The 19281-nt window shown below is 40.3% G+C and overlaps 1 protein-coding gene across 3 annotated transcripts in view; it reads right to left on the reverse strand.

Moving 5' to 3' along the window:
* Positions 1–19281, reverse strand: part of LOC306891752 (NLR family CARD domain-containing protein 3-like) — a 45812-nt gene that overhangs the window by 5310 nt on the left and 21221 nt on the right. Inside the window, exons 1-8 of one of the 3 annotated variants that reach the window (XM_079452252.1) lie at positions 5994–6076; positions 5652–5719; positions 5213–5323; positions 4983–5034; positions 4049–4253; positions 2200–3967; positions 1711–1884; positions 1079–1252 (exon numbers count right to left, since the gene is read on the reverse strand). The exons of the other annotated variants lie outside the window; for them this stretch is intronic. Of the exons in view, the coding sequence (XP_079308378.1) occupies positions 1079–1252; positions 1711–1884; positions 2200–3967; positions 4049–4253; positions 4983–5034; positions 5213–5323; positions 5652–5677 (2510 nt within the window). The 5' untranslated portion in view covers positions 5678–5719; positions 5994–6076. Of the gene's footprint in view, positions 1–1078; positions 1253–1710; positions 1885–2199; positions 3968–4048; positions 4254–4982; positions 5035–5212; positions 5324–5651; positions 5720–5993; positions 6077–19281 lie in introns of those variants that run through there. 3 annotated transcript variants of the gene reach the window in all.

The following is a 19281-nucleotide window of genomic DNA, read 5'->3' on the forward strand; positions in this document are numbered from 1 at the left end:
CTGTTTATTTGGCACTAGACAATCAACAGATTTTCCCCCCGCCCCCCAACACAAGAAACGAGTCACGGCCATAATCGTTTTGTATTACTTATTTTTTATTAGCCATTTCACACAATTCAGAAAAACAAAAATGTGCAGGAACTATATGCCTGTATTCATTGCATTATGGGTAAAATGTGCGTTATTTGGAAGAAAGTCGAGGTGGTGTGTGATTGACTTTATAGCCCACTAATTGAATTCGTGTCATGGGAGGGGCTTCTGCCACTCGCTAAGTCATAATAATTTCTTCCAAATAACGCACATCTTCAGAGAATACCTGACAGACCAATAAAAAAAATTAAAAGTACACTAACACTCTTCTCTCAACAGGTATTGGTGTAGCTTTTGTTGAAACTAACTTTGAATAAGCACCTATTGTACTATTGCCCAAACTCTTTGTAAGTCGCTTTGGATAAAAGCGCGTCTGCTAAATGACTAAATGTAAATAATCACGGCTCAACTAGAGAAAGGTCCTGATTGGCAGCGCAAATTTTCACCGAAGTTCAGATTTTTCCAACTCGCGCGAATCACGCGAACTCTCAATCGCCTCATTCGCGCGAATTGCACCGCAAGTAGGTCATCGCGTCTTTGCATTGACTTAACATGTAAATCACTTGCGCTTAACGCTTCATTCGCGTTCGGTGTGAACACCCAGAGGTGAACTATCCCCTGCGTACGCCCCTCCCCTTTCCCCTTCACACACACGTCACCTTCTCAGCATGCAGGGGCGCCAATTTGCCGATTCCCCACACAATGAATGAATGATAGATCATAGAAATCCGCTTCGCGGCGGCCCCGAGTTTTCTTTTACTGCTCGTGCCGCCCCCCATGTGACATGAAAAAATGCCGCCCCGGGCGACTGCCCGGTTCGCCCGTGCCTAAAACCGCTACCACACCACATTTACACAACAAGAATAAAACAGCAAAAATACTTGAAAGTCTCTTGTGATTATTAAAAATAGTGAGTTTATAAACTAAATTATTAGGACCTCGACTGATTTTACAAACACACACGTTATTGCTTTAAGGATTTTCTTACTTTAGTGTCTTCAGTTTACAGTTTGTATTCTTCAGTCCATCAGAGAGCAGCTTCACTCCTGAATCCTTCAGTTTATTGTGACTCAGATTCAGTTCTGTCAGACTTGAGGAGTTTGATCTGAGAACTGACGCCAGTGATGAACAACTTTTCTCTGTAAGATTACAGCGACTCAGACTGAGAGAGAAATAACAAGATAACAGTGAGTTAAAATGTTTTAATACATTTATCATTAAAATAATTTGAACTCATGTATTTTCAATGAAAGCTTCACTTCTAGCATGAGTGACAGAAAACCTCAACAAAACATGAATGTGTGTCTACAACTAAACAGTGTAATGTTTAACTTCATGCAAATGGAGAGCAACTTTCCATATATTACATTTCTATGTATTATTAAAACTTTTATCCAAAGGGATTTACACATGAGATTAATACAAGCAGATTGAGTTTATCCAAGAGAAAACATTTTACAAATAGTGCTGCCACACCACATTTACACAACAAGAGTGAAACAGCAAAAAATACTTGAAAGTCTCTTGTGATTATAAAAAATAGTGAGTTTATAAACTAAATTATTAAGACCTCGACTGATTTTACAAACACACACGTTATTGCTTTAAGGATTTTCTTACTTTAGTGTCTTCAGTTTACAGTTTGTATTCTTCAGTCCACCAGAGAGCAGCTTCACTCCTGAATCCTTCAGATTATTGTGACTCAGGTTCAGTTCTGTCAGACTTGAGGAGTTTGATCTGAGAACTGACGCCAGTGATGAACAACTTTTCTCTGTCAGATTACAGCGACTCAGACTGAAAGAGAAATAACAAGATAACAGTGAAGATATAAACACATGAAGAGATAATGTTTGAACAATGAGAATCATCTGCACAAGAGCTGAAGCAACATCTGCACCTGATAGAGAATCACTGCAAGAACTGAACCCTGACAGACGATTATAAATAAAAAACAAATGAATGAAAAACAGAAAAAGCCACAAGAGAGCAGCTCTCACTCTATAGATGCAGTGAACAATTCCATCATGTTTTATTGTGTCTCTGTAGGACATTAACTACAGTAATGTGGACTGTTAGATGTTCAGGTGAAACTGCAGGTAAATGACTCACTCAGCTGTTCTGGATGCTTTGATCACTGGCAGAAGCCTCAGAAGACCTTCATCTGATCGATCATATTTACTCAGTTTAAACTCATCCAGCTTCTCTTCTGAGTTCAGTAACACAAACACCAGAGCCGACCACTGAGCAGGAGAGAGACGGACTCCAGTAAGATTAGACTCATCTCCTCTGTTCACATATGTTTGTACTTCCTGCACTAGAGAATGATCATTGAGTTCATTCAGACAGTGAAACAGATTGATGGATTTCTCTGGAGAGAGATTCTCTCTGATCTTCATCTTAATGTACTCGACTATTTCCTGTTTACTGTCAGAGCTTCTTCCTGTCTGTATCATCAGATCTCGTAAGATTGTCTGACTGGACTCCAGTGAGAGACCCAGAAGAAATCTGAGGTAAAGATCCAGGTGTCCGTTCTCACTCTGTAAGGCCTTGTCCACTTCACTCTTCAGTAAATCACTCATGTTTGATCTCAATCCGCTGAAGTTTTCTGATGTTTGCTGAAGAAATGACAGAAACTTGAAAAAAGCAGCGAGAAACTCCTGAACGCTCAGATGCACAAAACTGAACACCTTCCCCAGGTTCAGTCCAAACTCCTCTCTGAAGATCTGAGTACAAACTCCTGAGTCCACTGACGCTTCTCTGACATCAATGTCACACTCTCTCAGATCCTCCTCATAGAAGATCAGGTTCCCTTTCTCCAGCTGTTGAAAAGCCAGTTTTCCCAGAGACTCAAGACTCTTTCTAGCCTGCTGAAGATCTACCTCACATTTCCCATCATACTTCTGACTCTTCAGTTTGATCTGAAACATCAGGAAGTGTGTGAACATGTGAGTGAGAGTCTTGGGGATCTGTGCTGGACTCTCTGCTTCACTCAACATTCTCTGGAGAACAGTGGCTGAAATCCAGCAGAAGACTGGGATGTGACACATGATGTACAGACTTCTGGATGATTTCATGTGTGTGATGATTCTGTTGGCCAGACTCTCATCATTGATTCTCTTGGTGAAATACTCGTCCTTCTGAGGGTCATTGAATCCTCGTACATCTGTGATCAGATCAACACACTCAGGAGGAATCTGATTGGCTGCTGCTGGTCGAGAGGTGATCCAGATCAGAGCAGAAGGAAGCAGATTCCCCTTGATGAGGTTTGTCAGCAGCACATCCACTGACGCTGATTCTCTGACATCAAACAAACTCGGATTCTTTGAGAAATCTAGAGGAAGACGACACTCATCCAGACCATCAAAGATAAACACAACTTTATAATCATCAAAGTCTGTCGATCTCAGTTCTGTTGTATCTGTGAAGAACTGATGAAGAAGATCCATCAGACTGATATTTGTCTGTTTGATCAGATTCAGTTCTCTGAAAGGAAGTGGAAATATGAAGTGAAGATCTTGATTTGTTTTTTCTTCAGCCCAATCCAGAATGAACTTCTGCACAGAGACTGTTTTTCCAATTCCAGCGACTCCTTTAGTCAGCACACTTCTGATGGGTTTGTTTAGTTCAGGTGAGACTTTAAAGATGTCATTACATTTGATTTGTGTTTCTTGTGTCTCTGATCTTCTGGATGCCGTCTCAATCTGTCTCACCTCATGTTCATTATTGATGTCTTCACTCCCTCCCTCTGTGTTGTACAGCTCTGTGTAGATCTCATTCACAAGTGTTGAGCTTCCTTGACTTGAGATTCCTTCATTCATTCTCTGGAATTTCTCTTTTAGTCTGGATTTGTGTTTCTTCATGTATAAAGGGGCAAATTCTGTTGTGTAAAGGAAAACAAAATAAATTAAATGCATGAAATGTCAAATAATCCACAGGAATAAATTCATGAATCTCTTACTGGTCTGTAGTTTGTAAGCGAGGTCTGTCTGCTTCATCTTCCTCAGGACGTTCAGTGAGATCTTCAGAAACATCTCTCTGACTCTGATCTGATCTTCATCATCCTCCTCTTCTCTCTCAGAGCATGATGGGTAATCTGGACTCAGTAGACTCTTGAAGATCTTCAGCTCTTTCTTCATCATAGAGATGAGTTTGTGCTCAAGCTCCTGAAAACATTGTTCAAACACACATGATTTAGTTTTCTTATGAGGGCAGAAAAAGGTTTTAATGCTCATTTTAGTGAACACAGTTTTTTCTAAATAGCTTGAACCTCATTTCATGAAACCTGTAACACATTTAAACACTATAAACACACATCAAAACTACACAAACAAAATCATATTTTCTTTAATTCATATTTTGGCTTCAAATGATTCTCAAAGCATCAAATACACATCAGCATTGATAACACACTGAGATCTATTTCAAATCAATATGATTGTGACTTCTTACTACAATGAATCAGTTTGAAACTAAACATCTAAACATGTTTCAGAATCATCAGTAATAATAACAGTAATCTGTGTAAAGCTGCAATACGACTGACAGTAAAAGAATCTCATGAAACGCCCCTTAAACATACAGCTTTGATTTTGGTCTTAGAAACATATTTTGGGGTAAAATTATTTTAAAGCCTCATTTGAAGAAGAGCAACTAAAATTTCTAAATAAACTGTGAATGAAACATGATATTGAAAATAAATCAAATTAATAAAAAATAAATTATTGTTTATCAAAGCAAAATACTAAAAACTACTTTGAAAAGGAAATTGTGTAAAAAAATCCCTACTAAATATTTATATATAAACAGTTGTTATACACTAGTTGCTTCACATACATTTCTCAACTTCACACACACGCACACACGCACACACGCACACACAGACACACACTCACCTGGAAAACAGACTCCATGTGCTTCCCTCTGAATGAGACATTTGTTGTGTTTCTGTAATGTAACAATAAATGAAATATGTGTTTCATACAGTGAACACATGGATTAATGTGTGTATCTGTCAGTAAAGTGTTCAGTGAATATCTGCAGTAACATCAACAGCACAGACTCAGATCAGAGAATAAAGACCGATGAAGTGATTTACTCGTCTAAACCATCAGACTGTTCTCACCTCACATCTGGATCATCACAGTCTCCTGAACTGAAGTTAAGTGGATGACCCATTGATGCTTCACTCTTCATGGACACACAGCTGGGTTTAGGAGATTCTCCTCCAGTCAGACTAACAACATTACATCACTTTACTTCATGTTCAGTTTTATGCATTATTCAATAAAGCACTTGTATTAATGAGATATTTCACCCAATAATAATACTTTATATAAATGATAAAAACATATTTCAATATAATTCATAAAAATATCATTAGTAAATGTGTATAAAATGTCCAATTACAAAATGTCTCTACATTTTAATGATTATTAAACCACAAATACTAAATTTAAACTAAAGTAAGTTATTAAATACAAACTCTTACATCTGTCAGAGCAAAACACATCTAACTATAGACAATAACACATTTAAGTTTATTAAAATCTTTCATTTCTCACCTTTTGGTCTCTTTGGAGAGATTCATGACGAACACACAGTGTCAGAATATAAAGAGTTAATCTCAAACCTGTAAACAAAATACTGATGTGTTATGTGTCATCTCAGAAATACACACTTCTTTCCCATCAGTCCGTCCACAACATTGAGCTTCACATTTGCTCTTAACAGTGAAACTACATTTTCAAAACGTCACTTTTAATGTTTTGAGTTTATAAACACACTTCCTGATTCCAGAAACAACACAATATTCAAGACAGTTCTTCAACCAATAAACTTAATGTGATGTTCAGATCAAGACGATATTAAATCTACTGAATAAACATGAGGCTGTTTATACTTACTGTGTTTTTAGCTTGTTTGTGATTTATTTTCTTGAACGAGGCTTTGCTGTAAAATGGCTCCTGCTGTAATAGTTTCACTTTCATCTGCAGTTACCTGAGAAGGAGGAGGAGCCACCAAACATGACAGACTTGATCCACAGGGCAATTGTGCCCCCTATAAAAAATGAACTCACAAAAATATCACAAAAACTAAATTGTTATTTATTTTAATAATAACATGAGTTGTCATTAATAGAATAGAAAGTAAATTCTTATTACCTACTAATTGTTTGAAAATAATGTTGAAAATAAATTAAAACAGATTGTTTTCTCAATAATACTGTATTTGAATATCAGAGCTCATAAAACTAATATTTCATTAATATTATTTAAATAGAGGTTAATAAGAAAACTTTTAAAAACATTTTGTCAACCTCTGTTCAGATGCTTTATGGACACTGTAACAAAGATCCATAAAAGGAAGGAAGGAGGCGGGAACCAGCGAACGTAACCTAACAATTAATTAAATAAACAAACAATAAAAACGCAAGTAAAATGCCGGCAGCTCCCTCACGGTCAACTGCATACACAAACATAATAAAACAAAACACAGAGTCCAGGCCTGTTCCTCTCTCGCACTTCCCTGTTGTTGCTCCTCTCTTATGCTTCCGGAGCTCCTCGTGAGAGATGCAAGAACCGTGCCTCACGCCTCTCTCCCCGCCCTGCTCACCACATACCACCATCGCAGGCCGGGGGTACTCCTGACAGCATTCAGCTCAAGTGAGCCTTCTAATAAATAAGACCGGAAGTCTTACCTACACCATCCCTAGAGTTAAATCCAACATGTCAGAGACAACGACACCGCAAACTCCAGCTCTATCACACAGGACTCTCCTGCGCATTTGAGCGCTCTTCAGGGTTACAGTCCTGAGGCTGCCAGCTTCTCCGGACGCGCTTCGAAAAGCCTCTGCACTTCATCGCCTCGCCTAACCGGGCAACATCTTCACTCGCCAGCGTCGTATGCTACAGCATATACGGCCATCCCAGCCATTGGGAAGTGGACCGTCGCAGGCTTGGGAACGTCATCCCCAGTAGGTGGCACAGCAAAGCAGAACTGTACAGTCTATACATCTCACTGTAGACAGAGGCCCCTCCACTGACCACAGAGGAGCCGAACCAGGATCCCGGATCGTCACGAGCCCAGCCCCTCCTCTATCACGTCAAGGCAAGACTTTCAGCCTGCATGTTAGCGTCCCAAGCCCAGGCTCCCGGCTTCCCTCCCCTCCCCCAAGGCTACGGCCCGTCCTACCTCCCTCAGGCCCCGGCCATAGATGCCAGCGCTAACCTGAGGCTGCCTTCGTTAGCCACTCCATCGGACACAATTCCCTCCTCTCTCTACCCCAGGCATTACAAAGTTTCTCTTTGGCTACAGCAGTGCCAGTCAACACCCCGGTTCTGGAACCCCCCCCCGTCTCCACCAACATCAGGACGCAGAACTTGGCAGGTGTGGACATAAAAAAAAATCTATCACCACTCTCACCAGGGACGTGCAAAGGGGGGTTGCACAGGTTGCCCGGGCAACTGCCCATATGCCCTTCTCACTCACGTTGCCCTTCCGAGGTGGAAAATAAATACATAAATCATACAATGGATGCAGAATTTCACATACGTCTAGATAAAAAAACGCAAAGCCTCATACACTTCCATATTTGGGCAACCAAAGTGAAATTCAAAAGGGGAAGGGGAAACTGTTTACGTGGCTGCAGTGCTGCACGCGACCGGCACCTGAACTGAGCCTGCATGAGTGGCCCTAGAAGGAGATTGTCACGGTTGTCGGGTGATACGACTCAACGTTGTCTAGAGCATCCGGGGCAAACTCAAACCAGACACTCATTTGTCCTTCTTTTGGAGTTGTGCTGAATCGGCCTAAACAAAACCCGCTTTAGAACATTTATTGGGACGCAGCAGCATAGCGTCTGTTGCCGTAAGATCTCCGGTCAAACAAATGATTGGCTGAATGAGGTGTCAAATAAATATCTGATATATCATTGGTTAAAAACGTAAACAAGCCTCCACGACGTGGAAGTGGAGTCCACATGTTGACTTCGTCACATCATAACGGTAACTTGCTGAAACGTGAGACCTCATTTAATCTGGAATGGACAAAAGAGCACAACTTTATATAAAAAGGCAGTAGCGACACTGAAAGGGACATGAAAGAGTTAAATGTCACGTGATCATGGTGGAGGGTCACGGGATCACCTGTGAATAGGAATATTAGTCACCTGTTCACCTAGTTTGGTAGCGAGAAGGGGTGAGTCAGGACGATGTATTCTTTGTTGACCATATTCACATATTTCAAACTCAAAGAAATATCTGTCTGTGCAATAAAATGGGACTATTAACAGATGTTTGCCTCACTGATACTTTATTATATGCGTCGCAAATGCATGGAGTTCCTGCTTCAGCCTCTCAGCGGCCTTTTAACAACGTAGGACAGCCGCTACATTTTGTCAACAAAGATCCTTCACTTCTTGGCGGAAAGATTGAACATCCCCAACAGGCTTACCTATGTGGTAATTGTTTGCGTTCTTCTCTTCGAAGCTTTGTTGGACGTTTCTCTTTGGCGTTTTAGCTTCGCTTTCATCTCAGTTGAGCAGAATCCTGTAATCCGTGATGGCTTTTACTAATGTACTAACGAGCTGTGCTGTATTGGAGAGCGAGCTGTTAGTGTTCGGTATGTTGTTTATCCATTGGGGATGATCGCGCGGTTGTTTTTTGTTTGGCTTTATTTGGTTATGTCCAGAGCTCTGGGGCCTGTACCATGAATGTAGCTGAACAAACTCAGGGTTACAGGATTAGTTTTGGGTTGACAAAACCAAACCAACGTGATCAAGCTTTGTTGGTACCATGAAGCAGCTCATGGAGTTTCTTTGTCAACTCAAGCTTTGATCCTGAAGCTAAGATTAGTTTGCGCGCGCGTGCACATGAACGAGTGACGTCAGCATGGCTAAACCAATCGCATTATAAATGAATAAAGCCATTTCCACAATATGAACACAAAGTTGAATTTCAGCCATGGAGTGATATGGTTCTGTTGTCTACGCAAGAGAGAAGTGTTTCAGAAACACTCCTGATTGAGTTACTGTTAAATTAAACGACTATAGTACACACATTCACTGTAGTGCTGTACGGCAAACAGGATCCGCGGGGTCCTCGGTGGAACTACAAGGGGTCCGTGTCCTTGCGGGCAACTTTTTTTATGGCATGGGTACAGAAATATTACAACAAAGTTCATTGAAGCTCCCGCATATTGCAATTTTAACCTGCGTGCGGACAAAAAAAAATCCATTCAGGCAGCAGAAGCAAGAAAGTTAACCTTACATCTGCTTCATCATTCCCTTCCGAGTACACATGAGAGGAGTTGCGTGCAAATAAAGTTCATTCTCATATATTTCTGAACTTCTGTACAAATTTGTTAAAGCTGTAAACGGCTATTTTGACAGGCAAATGACACGCACCGCTTCTGCATTGTAAACTCTGACATCTTACGTGTTTAAAATCAATGAAACATGCACCGTGTACTGATGGTTCATGTCAAACAAGTTGCCCAAAAAATAACGCGGACTGGTTGCATGTTGGTCTCCTTTTAGTCTGATATGATGCTCTGCAGAAAAAAACGAGTTTATTTTTTTGCAGAGAGACAACGGAGCTCAGAATTATAAAATAGCGGTGTGTTTTGCAACACAGAGAAGCGGAAGAAAATATAAGAATTACACTTAATAAAACGGGCTGCTTTTACAACAGAATACATAAGCCTTTACATTTAATAAACTTTGCGCCATTAACCAGGGTCAGTCATTTCATTGAAGCCTTAATAAAAACTACGGTTGAGGACAAAGAAAAATGTTCTTATACAGTGAAACTGAAAGTGTTCCTAGATGTTCTGCACCACAGACAAGAATGTAAAAAATCCAATGCAAATACATGTGATACAATAAAAGTGGAATATAAGTAAGTTTATTGAATTTCATATGAGTGTAAGGGAAAGCCAGCAAATCTGTAAAATCAGATTTTACCTTTATAGTTGTAGTGATAGTCATTACGGTAATCATTGCACGTTATGTACTGCCCGCTTAAGACGGGGACTACGGTAGTAGTACGGGGTTCATCCGTAATGCCATGGCCTGTGAAATGTTAATAAAGACGACTACGAGTTAACACAGACGTGCGTGTGTATGGTCCTTATTCCTACGAGTGCCATCCTAACATTACAATAGTAACCAACATTTTATTTTATATTTTTATTTTATTAAACAGTATGAAAAATAACTAGACATTCTAACACGCACTGTGAGTCAGTTACGTCACCTATATGTTTCTTTGCTCACAGCTGATTGGTCAAACTTCAGTCTGAGATCTTGAATCCAGAACATAATCTGCCCCGGAGCAGGTTAGCCGTGCAGCGTAAAATACCATGGCGACGAACACAGATTAAAGCCGAGCTACTTTCATGGTACCTAAAACCCAGGGTTGGCACAAACTAAACCGAAACATAGCTGGCTAGCCACCTAAACCAGCTTCATGGTACAGGCCCCTGGTGTTTGAAATAGGTTGTTTTCAATTTGTTTGTTATGGAATATAACGTCGGAATGTTTTTTGGAAGTTGATGGTGTTTGTCTACGTTTCGTTGTGATGCTTTGAGAAGTTTGAAGTAAATCGTGATTGTTGTTGATGCGTTGGAAAGCACATAAACATGAGTGAAGCGAGTGCTGATGACGTCATGGAGGGTGAAAAAAGAGTACCCAAACTCACTGTAAAAGTCTTGGCAAACCACATTGAAAGTTTGCAAAAGCAACGAAAAACAAAGGTGAACAAAATTAAAGGGTTGATTCCAAAGATAAAGAATTTGATGACAAGAAAGGAAAATGCCTCTCAGGTGCAAATGCTGTTTGAAACTCTTGTTGAATTTTGTGAAAATGCCAATAAGCTGCATGATATGGTGATTCCCTTACTTCCTAAAGATGAGCAGGAAAAGCAAAATGAATGGTTTTTGAACATTATGAAATATACTGATACATTTATGGATGCAGTTCAAAAGTGGTTGAAGATACCAGAGGAGAATGTTATTCCTGTTCAGTCTGAAACTGGTGCAACACAGGAAGAGTTTACTATTCCTCAAGCTACAGTCCAAGCTTCATCTATTGTTACATCAGATAAATTACAAGATGACATTAAACCTAATGATAGTGTCTCAAATGTGGGGAGCAGATCATCTAAAAATCAGAGCTCAATTAGTGAAAGAAGAACTGGTGTATCATCTACTTCTTCTGTACGTCTCAAAGCAGAAGCGGAGTTGGCTGCATTGAAGGCACGACAAAAATTGTTGAAGGATAAACATGAACTGGAGGATCAAGAGGACCAGCTAAGAAAAAAAAGGAACAACTTAATCTGCAAGGAGAAATTGAAGTTCAAATGGCCAAACTGAATGTTTTAAAATCTCAGAGTGTGTCAAGCGATAAATCTGGACATTCAGGAGGAAAACGTTCCAATTTGGAATCAGAGCGAAGGAAAACACACAGTCTTAATGCCAGTGCTAAATCATTTGTTCCTCCAATGTCAGTAAATGTGAATGGATCAGTGCATGACCAATTAGGATCCGGAGTAAGGCCTAATGGAGGAGTTGTACAACCCAGAGTACCCTTACAGCCTCCAATAGGGATGCATCATCCTTCTGGACACCAAACAGTGGGGCAAGGGACACAAGGAAATGCATTGCGTCCGCATGTTGAAGACGAAGTGCAGAGCAACATTTATGGTGTAATGAGAAAGCAAAACGAAATAACAACGCTTTTGTTAAAACAGCAATGTTTGTCATCCTTGCCCAAAAGAGATCTGAAAGTGTTTGATGGTGACCCTTTTTAGTATCATGCATTCATGAGAGCTTTCGTGAACAGTGTTGAGAGTAAGACTGATAATTACAGTGATTGCCTGTATTACCTTGAACAATATACTGTTGGTCCACCAAGGGATTTAGTACAAAGTTGTCAGCATATTGACCCACAAAGGGGATACGTAAGAGCCAAAGATCTGTTGCATGAACATTTTGGAAATGAACAGAAAATTGCATCTGCTTATATGAATAAAGCTCTGTCATGGCCTCAGATTAAAGCTGAAGATGTTAAAGCTTTACAGGAATACAGTCTTTTCCTTAGAGGCTGTGGTAATGTCATGGAGGAGGTACAATATATGCGTGAGTTGGATATGCCAGCCAATATGATGAGTATTATAAAGAAACTCCCTTACAGACTTCGGGATAAATGGAGAACAATGGCTTGTGAAATACAAGAAAGACGCAACCGACGAGTTTCCTTCATTGATATTGTTAACTTTATAGAGTGTCAAGTCAAAGTGGTAATGGACCCAGTGTTTGGAAATATACAGGATGATCCTGTAGTGGTGAATAAAGATGTGAAAAGAAGTAAATTTCTTTCTCGTCCTGGAATAAAACGAACCAGCTTTGCTACCACTGTGATTGCTGCAAGAAAGGAAGTGAATCTGAAAAGACGGGAAAGGTAGAGGTTGGTCCTGATAAGAAAGAATGTCTCTTCTGTGAAGGTGCACACACATTGGGTATGTGTCCTCAGTTGGAAAAAAGATCCCACAATGAGAAGTTTAGCTTCTTAAAGTCAAATAGAGTTTGTTTTGGCTGTTTGAGCATTGGGCACATAAGTAAAGAATGCAGAAAATGTCTTTGTTGTGATGTTTGTGGTCTTAAACATCCCACTTTGCTACATATCTTTCCAAAGGAAAAGACTTTTGATACAACTGAGAAGAAACCGAAGATGGCAGTGAATGATGTTTTGATTTCCAGTGGTCTTCCTGGGGCTGGTGACTATGATTGTGAACTCCCAATTGTGCCTGTACAGATCAAAGCCAAGAAAGGCAGTACAATTGTTACTACTTACGCCTTCTTAGATCAAGGGAGCACAGCTGTGTTTTGTACTGAGAGAAAACTTAACCTCACAGGAACCAAAGTGCGGATACTTTTAAGAACTATGGGACAAGTAAAGGTGACTAGTAGCTATGCTCTGTCTGAAGTGGAGGTAGCAGGATTGAATGAGAATGACTTTTGTGAATTGCCTCGAGTTTTCACCCAAGAAAGTATGCCTGTTCACAAGAGGAATATACCTAAAGAAAGTGACCTGCAAAGATGGCCCCATTTAAACCGTGTTCATTCACCTGAGATTGAGGCAGGGATGGAGCTGCTGATTGGAACCAATGTTCCTAAAGCTTTGGAACCATTGGAAGTCATCCGCAGTGTGAATGATGGACCCTATGCAATCAAAACAATGTTAGGATGGACTGTAAATGGACCACTATCTGGAGATACTAATAATGTAAAGGATTGTGCTGAAACAGAGGTCACGGTCAATAGAATTTCAGTTCTGAATCTAGAAGACATGTGGCAACAGCAGTTTAAAATGGACTTCCCTGAATGTAGCCAAGATGAACAAACTAGCTATTCAAGAGAAGATCAGAAATTTATGGAAATGGTGACAAACTCTGCTAAGCTGGTTGATGGGCATTATGAGATCGGCTTACCTTTGAGGAAGAAAATTCATATGCCAAATAATCTGAGAATTGTGGAACAACGTGCTTTACATCTAAAGAAGAGACTGAATCCTTTTGAAGTCTTTCTTACTGACTATAAAGATTTTTTGAAGGATATGGTTTCCAAAGGTTATGCAGAGCAAGTACCTGCAAAGGATTTGATGCGTAGTGATGAACAAATTTGGTATATCCCGCATCATGGTGTCTACCATCCCACAAAGAAGAAAATCCGTGTGGTGTTTGATTGTGGAGCGAGTTTTCAGGGAACATCACTTAATGCTCAACTCTTGCAAGGACCAGATCTCACCAGCTCACTCATTGGAGTGGTGACGAGATTTAGAAAAGAACCTGTGGTGATTATGGCAGATTTCGAGTCAATGTTCCATCAAGTAAGGATACCACCTGAGGATGCTGACTTATTAAGATTTCTTTGGTGGCCTGATGGGGATTTAAGTCAAGACCCTACTGATTTTAGGATGTTAGTGCATCTATTTGGAGCAACATCATCTCCTAGCTGTGCTAATTTCGCTCTAAGGAAATGTGCAGAAGATCATAAGGAAGAGTTTAACAAGGAAACAGTGGATACAATTCTACATTCTTTTTATGTTGATGATTGCCTTGTTTCAGTTGCTACTGTTGAACAAGCAAAGACATTGTGCCAGGAACTTGTATCCATATGTGCCAAAGGTGGATTCAGGCTAACAAAATGGATGAGCAACAGATGTGAAGTCATGGCAGTAATACCTGAGGATCAAAGAGCAAAAACAGCAAAAGACTTGAATATTGATCGGGAATCTCCATTAGTCGAGAGAGTGTTGGGGATGCAGTGGTGCGTTCAGTCTGACACATTCAAGTTCAAGATTGTAATCAAAGATAGACCTATGACTCGAAGAGGAATACTGTCCATGATTAGCTCTGTGTATGATCCTTTGGGAATTGTGAGCCCTGTACTATTGTCTGCTAAGAAAATATTGCAAGACCTCTGCAAAGGAAACTTGGGATGGGATGATGTTTTGCCAGAAATAGTTGTTCAAAAATGGAAAGGCTGGCTTCAAGAACTTCATCATCTGGAAAGCTTTGAGCTTATAAGATGTTTAAAACCTCCAAATTTTGGTGACATCACCTCTGCACAGTTGCATCATTTTTCAGATGCGAGTAAGGATGGCTATGGAACTGTGACATACTTGCTAACACGCAATATGCATTCTCTAGTACATTGTGCTTTTATCATGGGAAAGTCAAGTGTAGCCCCAATGAAGTGTGTTACCATCCCATGTATGGAGCTCATTGCTGCTACAATGGCAAGTCGTATGGATGTTATATGGAAGAAGGAATTACATCTGCAGCTTCAGGATTCTGTTTTTTGGACAGACAGTGCTTCTGTTCTCAAATACATCAAAAACGAGACTTCACGATTCAAAATCTTTGTAGCCAATCGGGTGACAGAAATTCTCAAGGCTTCACAAGTTTCACAATGGAGATACGTAGATACAGCAAGCAATCCAGCTGATGTTGCTTCTAGAGGATCGACTGCCAAAGTCTTTCTCAAAAACAGGACATGGACATCAGGTCCTGCCTTTCTTCTTCATCCTGAAAGTGAATGGCCTGCCAACCTGAATGACCTTGAAAAGCTTGAAGTGGATGACCTTAAGGTCAAGAAAGGTATTGAGATTAACTCTGTGCAGCTTCATGAAGAGGATGACGAGCTTGCACCTTTCTTTAATCACTTCTCTTCTTGGTTTTGTTTGAAAAGGGCAATGGCTTGGATTTTGAGATTTAAGAAACTGCTCTTATCTCTTAGTCAGAAGAGGAAACAACTGAGACTTGCTTCAGCTCATTCTGCTGGACAACAGGGAAATTTGGAAAAGGAAATGGAGATTTTCAAAGGTCAACTCAAAAAATCTCATCTCTCACCAGAAGAACTAGAGACGGCAGAGTTGGAAATTATTAGACTTTCACAAGAAAAGATGTTTCCTGATGAACTTGTTTGTCTAAAAAGAGGGGAAAGTGTCAAGAAGGGTAGTCACATTTATGGACTTTGTCCTACGTTTAATGATGTTTTGAGGGTTGGTGGCAGATTAAGTAGGGCATCAATGCCTGAAGAATCCAAGCATCCAGTCATTCTAGCAAAGAATTCTCACATCTCTGATATTCTCCTGAGACACATACATGAAGAAGTAGGACATTGTGGTCGTAATCATATGTTGTCTAAATTACGACAAAAATATTGGATTACAGGTGCAAGTACAGCAATAAGAAGTGTACTTTCCAAATGTGTTATATGTCGAAGACTGAATTCACTTCCAGGATGCCAACAGATGGCTGATTTACCATCAGACAGAGTCACTCCGAATGAGCCACCATTTACCCGTGTTGGGGTGGATTATTTTGGACCTTTCGAGGTAAAAAGCAGAAGAACTGTGGTGAAAAGATATGGAGTAATTTTTAACTGTTTAGCCATAAGGGCAATACATATAGAAGTGGCACCATCCTTGAACACAGATTCATTCATAAATGCACTTCGACGTTTCATTGCAAGACGTGGTCAAGTCAAAGAACTCAGATCGGACAATGGAAGGAACTTTGTTGGAGCAGAGCGGGAACTAAGAGTTGCTATACAGGAATGGAATCAGGGTAAAATTAATGATGTCCTCCTTCAGAAAGAATGGTCATTTAATCCCCCGACTGCATCACATTATGGAGGGACCTGGGAAAGGTTAATTCGATCTGTACGGAAAGTTTTGAATTCCATTTTAAAGGTGCAAAACTTGGACGAAGAGAGTTTGCAAACGTTTTTTTGCGAAGTTGAATCTATTATCAATGGTCGTCCAATCACCAAAGCATCCACTGATCCAAATGATCTGGAAGCATTAACACCAAATCTCCTGTTGATTTTGAGAACATTACCATCGTTACCACCGGGCGAATTCAAAAGGGAAGATGTTTATGCTCGTAAATGTTGGAGACAGGTCCAGTACATGTCAGATTTGTTCTGGAAGAGATGGGTTCTGGAGTACTTACCACAACTTCAAGAACGTCAGAAGTGGTCAAGAGTCAAACGCAACTTTAAACCAGGAGACATAGTGCTTATAGTGGACAATACAGCACCTCGAAACTCATGGCTTATTGGACGCATAATGCAAACATTTCCAGATAGAAGAGGATTCGTGCGTCATGTGCAAGTTAAAACTAAAACCAGCTGTCTGGAAAGGCCAATAACTAAGGTCTGTCTTTTACAAGAAGCAGAAGATGGATAATTTTGTTGCTTGAAATTTTTTGGAACTTTGACAACACTTCAAAAACATGAACAATTTTTCTGCCTGACTTTTTGCAGGATTTTTTTTCCTCTTTTGAAAAAAGAAATGGACATTATATGATGTAAATGCATTATTGATTGTTTTCATGTCTAAATTATGGAGTTGTAATTATTACTTGATAATAATTAGGGGCTGGAATGAAAGGGACATGAAAGAGTTAAATGTCATGTGATCATGGTGGAGGGTCACGGGATCACCTGGGAATAGGAATATTAGTCACCTGTTCACCTAGTTTGGTAGCGAGAGGGGGTGAGTCAGGACGATGTATTATTTGTTGACCATATTCACATATTTACAACTTTCAAACTCGAAGAAATATCTGTCTGTGCAATAAAATGGGACTATTAACAGATGTTTGCCTCACTGATACCTTATTATATGCGTCGCAAATGCATGGAGTTCGGCTTCAGCCTCTCAGCGGCCTTTTAACAACGTAGGATAGCTGCTACAGACACTTTTCATGGAGGTCGCTGTGAAGTGGATGTTTGTAGTCAAGGGACATGCGACATGCCAGCACAGAAAAACAAAAGTACCCACGTGCTGCAAGTACATCTTCCCTTAGGCTAAGGGCAATTTTTTTTTCAAAAAATTGTCTGGCAATGAATAGAGTAGACTGTTTCCCATTTCTGACCGTTTGGTTCCTTGTCTTTTTTTGGATTTCTTGCCTTGTTCCCTGATTACTCTTTTGCCTCTGGTCCCTGCCTGTTTTGTTTGTTTTCTTTGTTTGTTTGGACTGCCTGTGTATGACCCTTGCCTGGTATTTGGATTATAGGAGTAGGGATCATGTCTCAGAGTAGTTCATGACAAAAGACAAGGAACCAGGGAAACGCTCAGAAATGCAGTAATAACTAAACAAGACTTTGCACTGAATGGGTGTGTGGAAGTGGTTTATATGGAGTGAGACTAACAGGGTGATGAGACACAGATGAATGTAATCAGTCATGATGAGTCCGGGAAGTGAGTTATGGGAGATGTAGTTTTGTGAGTGAATGATAAGTCTGAGTGGGGCGAAATAGGAAAGTTCGATGTTTGAAGTGAGGGTAGTGTGTACCGAGGTCTGAGTTGCTGAGAATTGTTTGCTGATGGCTGATGTTTTCTCAGTGAAAAATACCGCTAAGTCCTCTGCAGTCAAAGAGGTGGTGGGCGGGGGAGAAGGGGGGCAAAAAAAAGAGTTGAAGGTCTTGAAAAGCTGCGGAGTGTTAGGTGCATTGCTCACCTTTGTGGTATCAAAATATGTTTTCGCTGTGGTAACACTAGCAGAAAAAGAGGAGAGTAGTGATTGGTAGTCCCTTAGGTCAGCAGGATTCTTGGTCTTGTGCCATTTCCTTTCTGCAGCCCTGAGTGTACTCTGTTGTTCACGGAGGATGTCAGACAGCCAAGTGCAGGAGGGGGTGGCACGAGCTGGTCTGGATGAAAGCGGACAGAGATTATCTAGACAGGATGTAAGTGTGGAACATAAGGTGTCGGGGGCAGTGGCAGCATCTAGAGATACAAAGTTGGAGGGAAGAGAGGATGACACTTTAGCAGAGAGGGTGCTAGGGGAGAGAGAGCGAAGTTTCTGTCTAAAATAAACAGGTGTTGGTGTTGGTGTGGTGCATGTAGGGAGGAGCATGTTGAAAGTGATGAAGAAGTAGTCATACATGGGAACAGGTGTGACTTTAATGTTGTCTGTGGTGCAGTTACGGGTGTAAGAGGTGAGAGCAGATCCGTCGCTGGCTGAAGAGTTCAACTCTTTCTACGCCCGCTTTGAATGAAACCACAGCAGTGCGAAAGCACGTCAGAAAGTTTCAGACAAAGCAGCGATAATCAGGTAATCACTATGTGGGAGGCCAAGGTTCAGAGGGCACTAAAGCACGTGAACGTCCGGAAAGCTGCCGTTAGAACAATAAACCCTCTTGCCTGAATGACCATCGCCCAGTTGCCTTCATGTCAACAGTCATGAAGGTCTTTGAGACACTAAATGTGATCCTCTATCCCTAATACAAAGAAAAGTAATCTGTTTGCACGTTCTCTTGCACATTCCTGCTCAAGTAAATATTTTCAGTTTACTTCTATCAAAGACAATAAATACCTTTATCTTTATATTATTTACGTATATGTTTCTTTAGTGTTTGTATTTTTAAATAGTCTTTGGAGTCTTTGGAGCTGACATGACCTACATTTCACTGCTGGTTGTATATTCTTTATATAACTGTGTATGTGACAAATACAATCTTGAATCTTGAAACATTGATCCTCTTTTGTATGTGATGCAGCGGATCCAATCAGCATTATTTTAGTTCTGCTGCTATTGAATTTAAGCACATTTACTTGCGACTAGAGCTGAAACGATTACTCGAGTAACTTGAATACAAAAAAATCATGGTAGTAATGTTTTT

The sequence above is a fragment of the Barbatula barbatula genome (genome assembly GCF_947034865.1).
Source record: "Barbatula barbatula genome assembly, chromosome: 3".
NCBI lineage: Eukaryota > Metazoa > Chordata > Actinopteri > Cypriniformes > Nemacheilidae > Barbatula > Barbatula barbatula.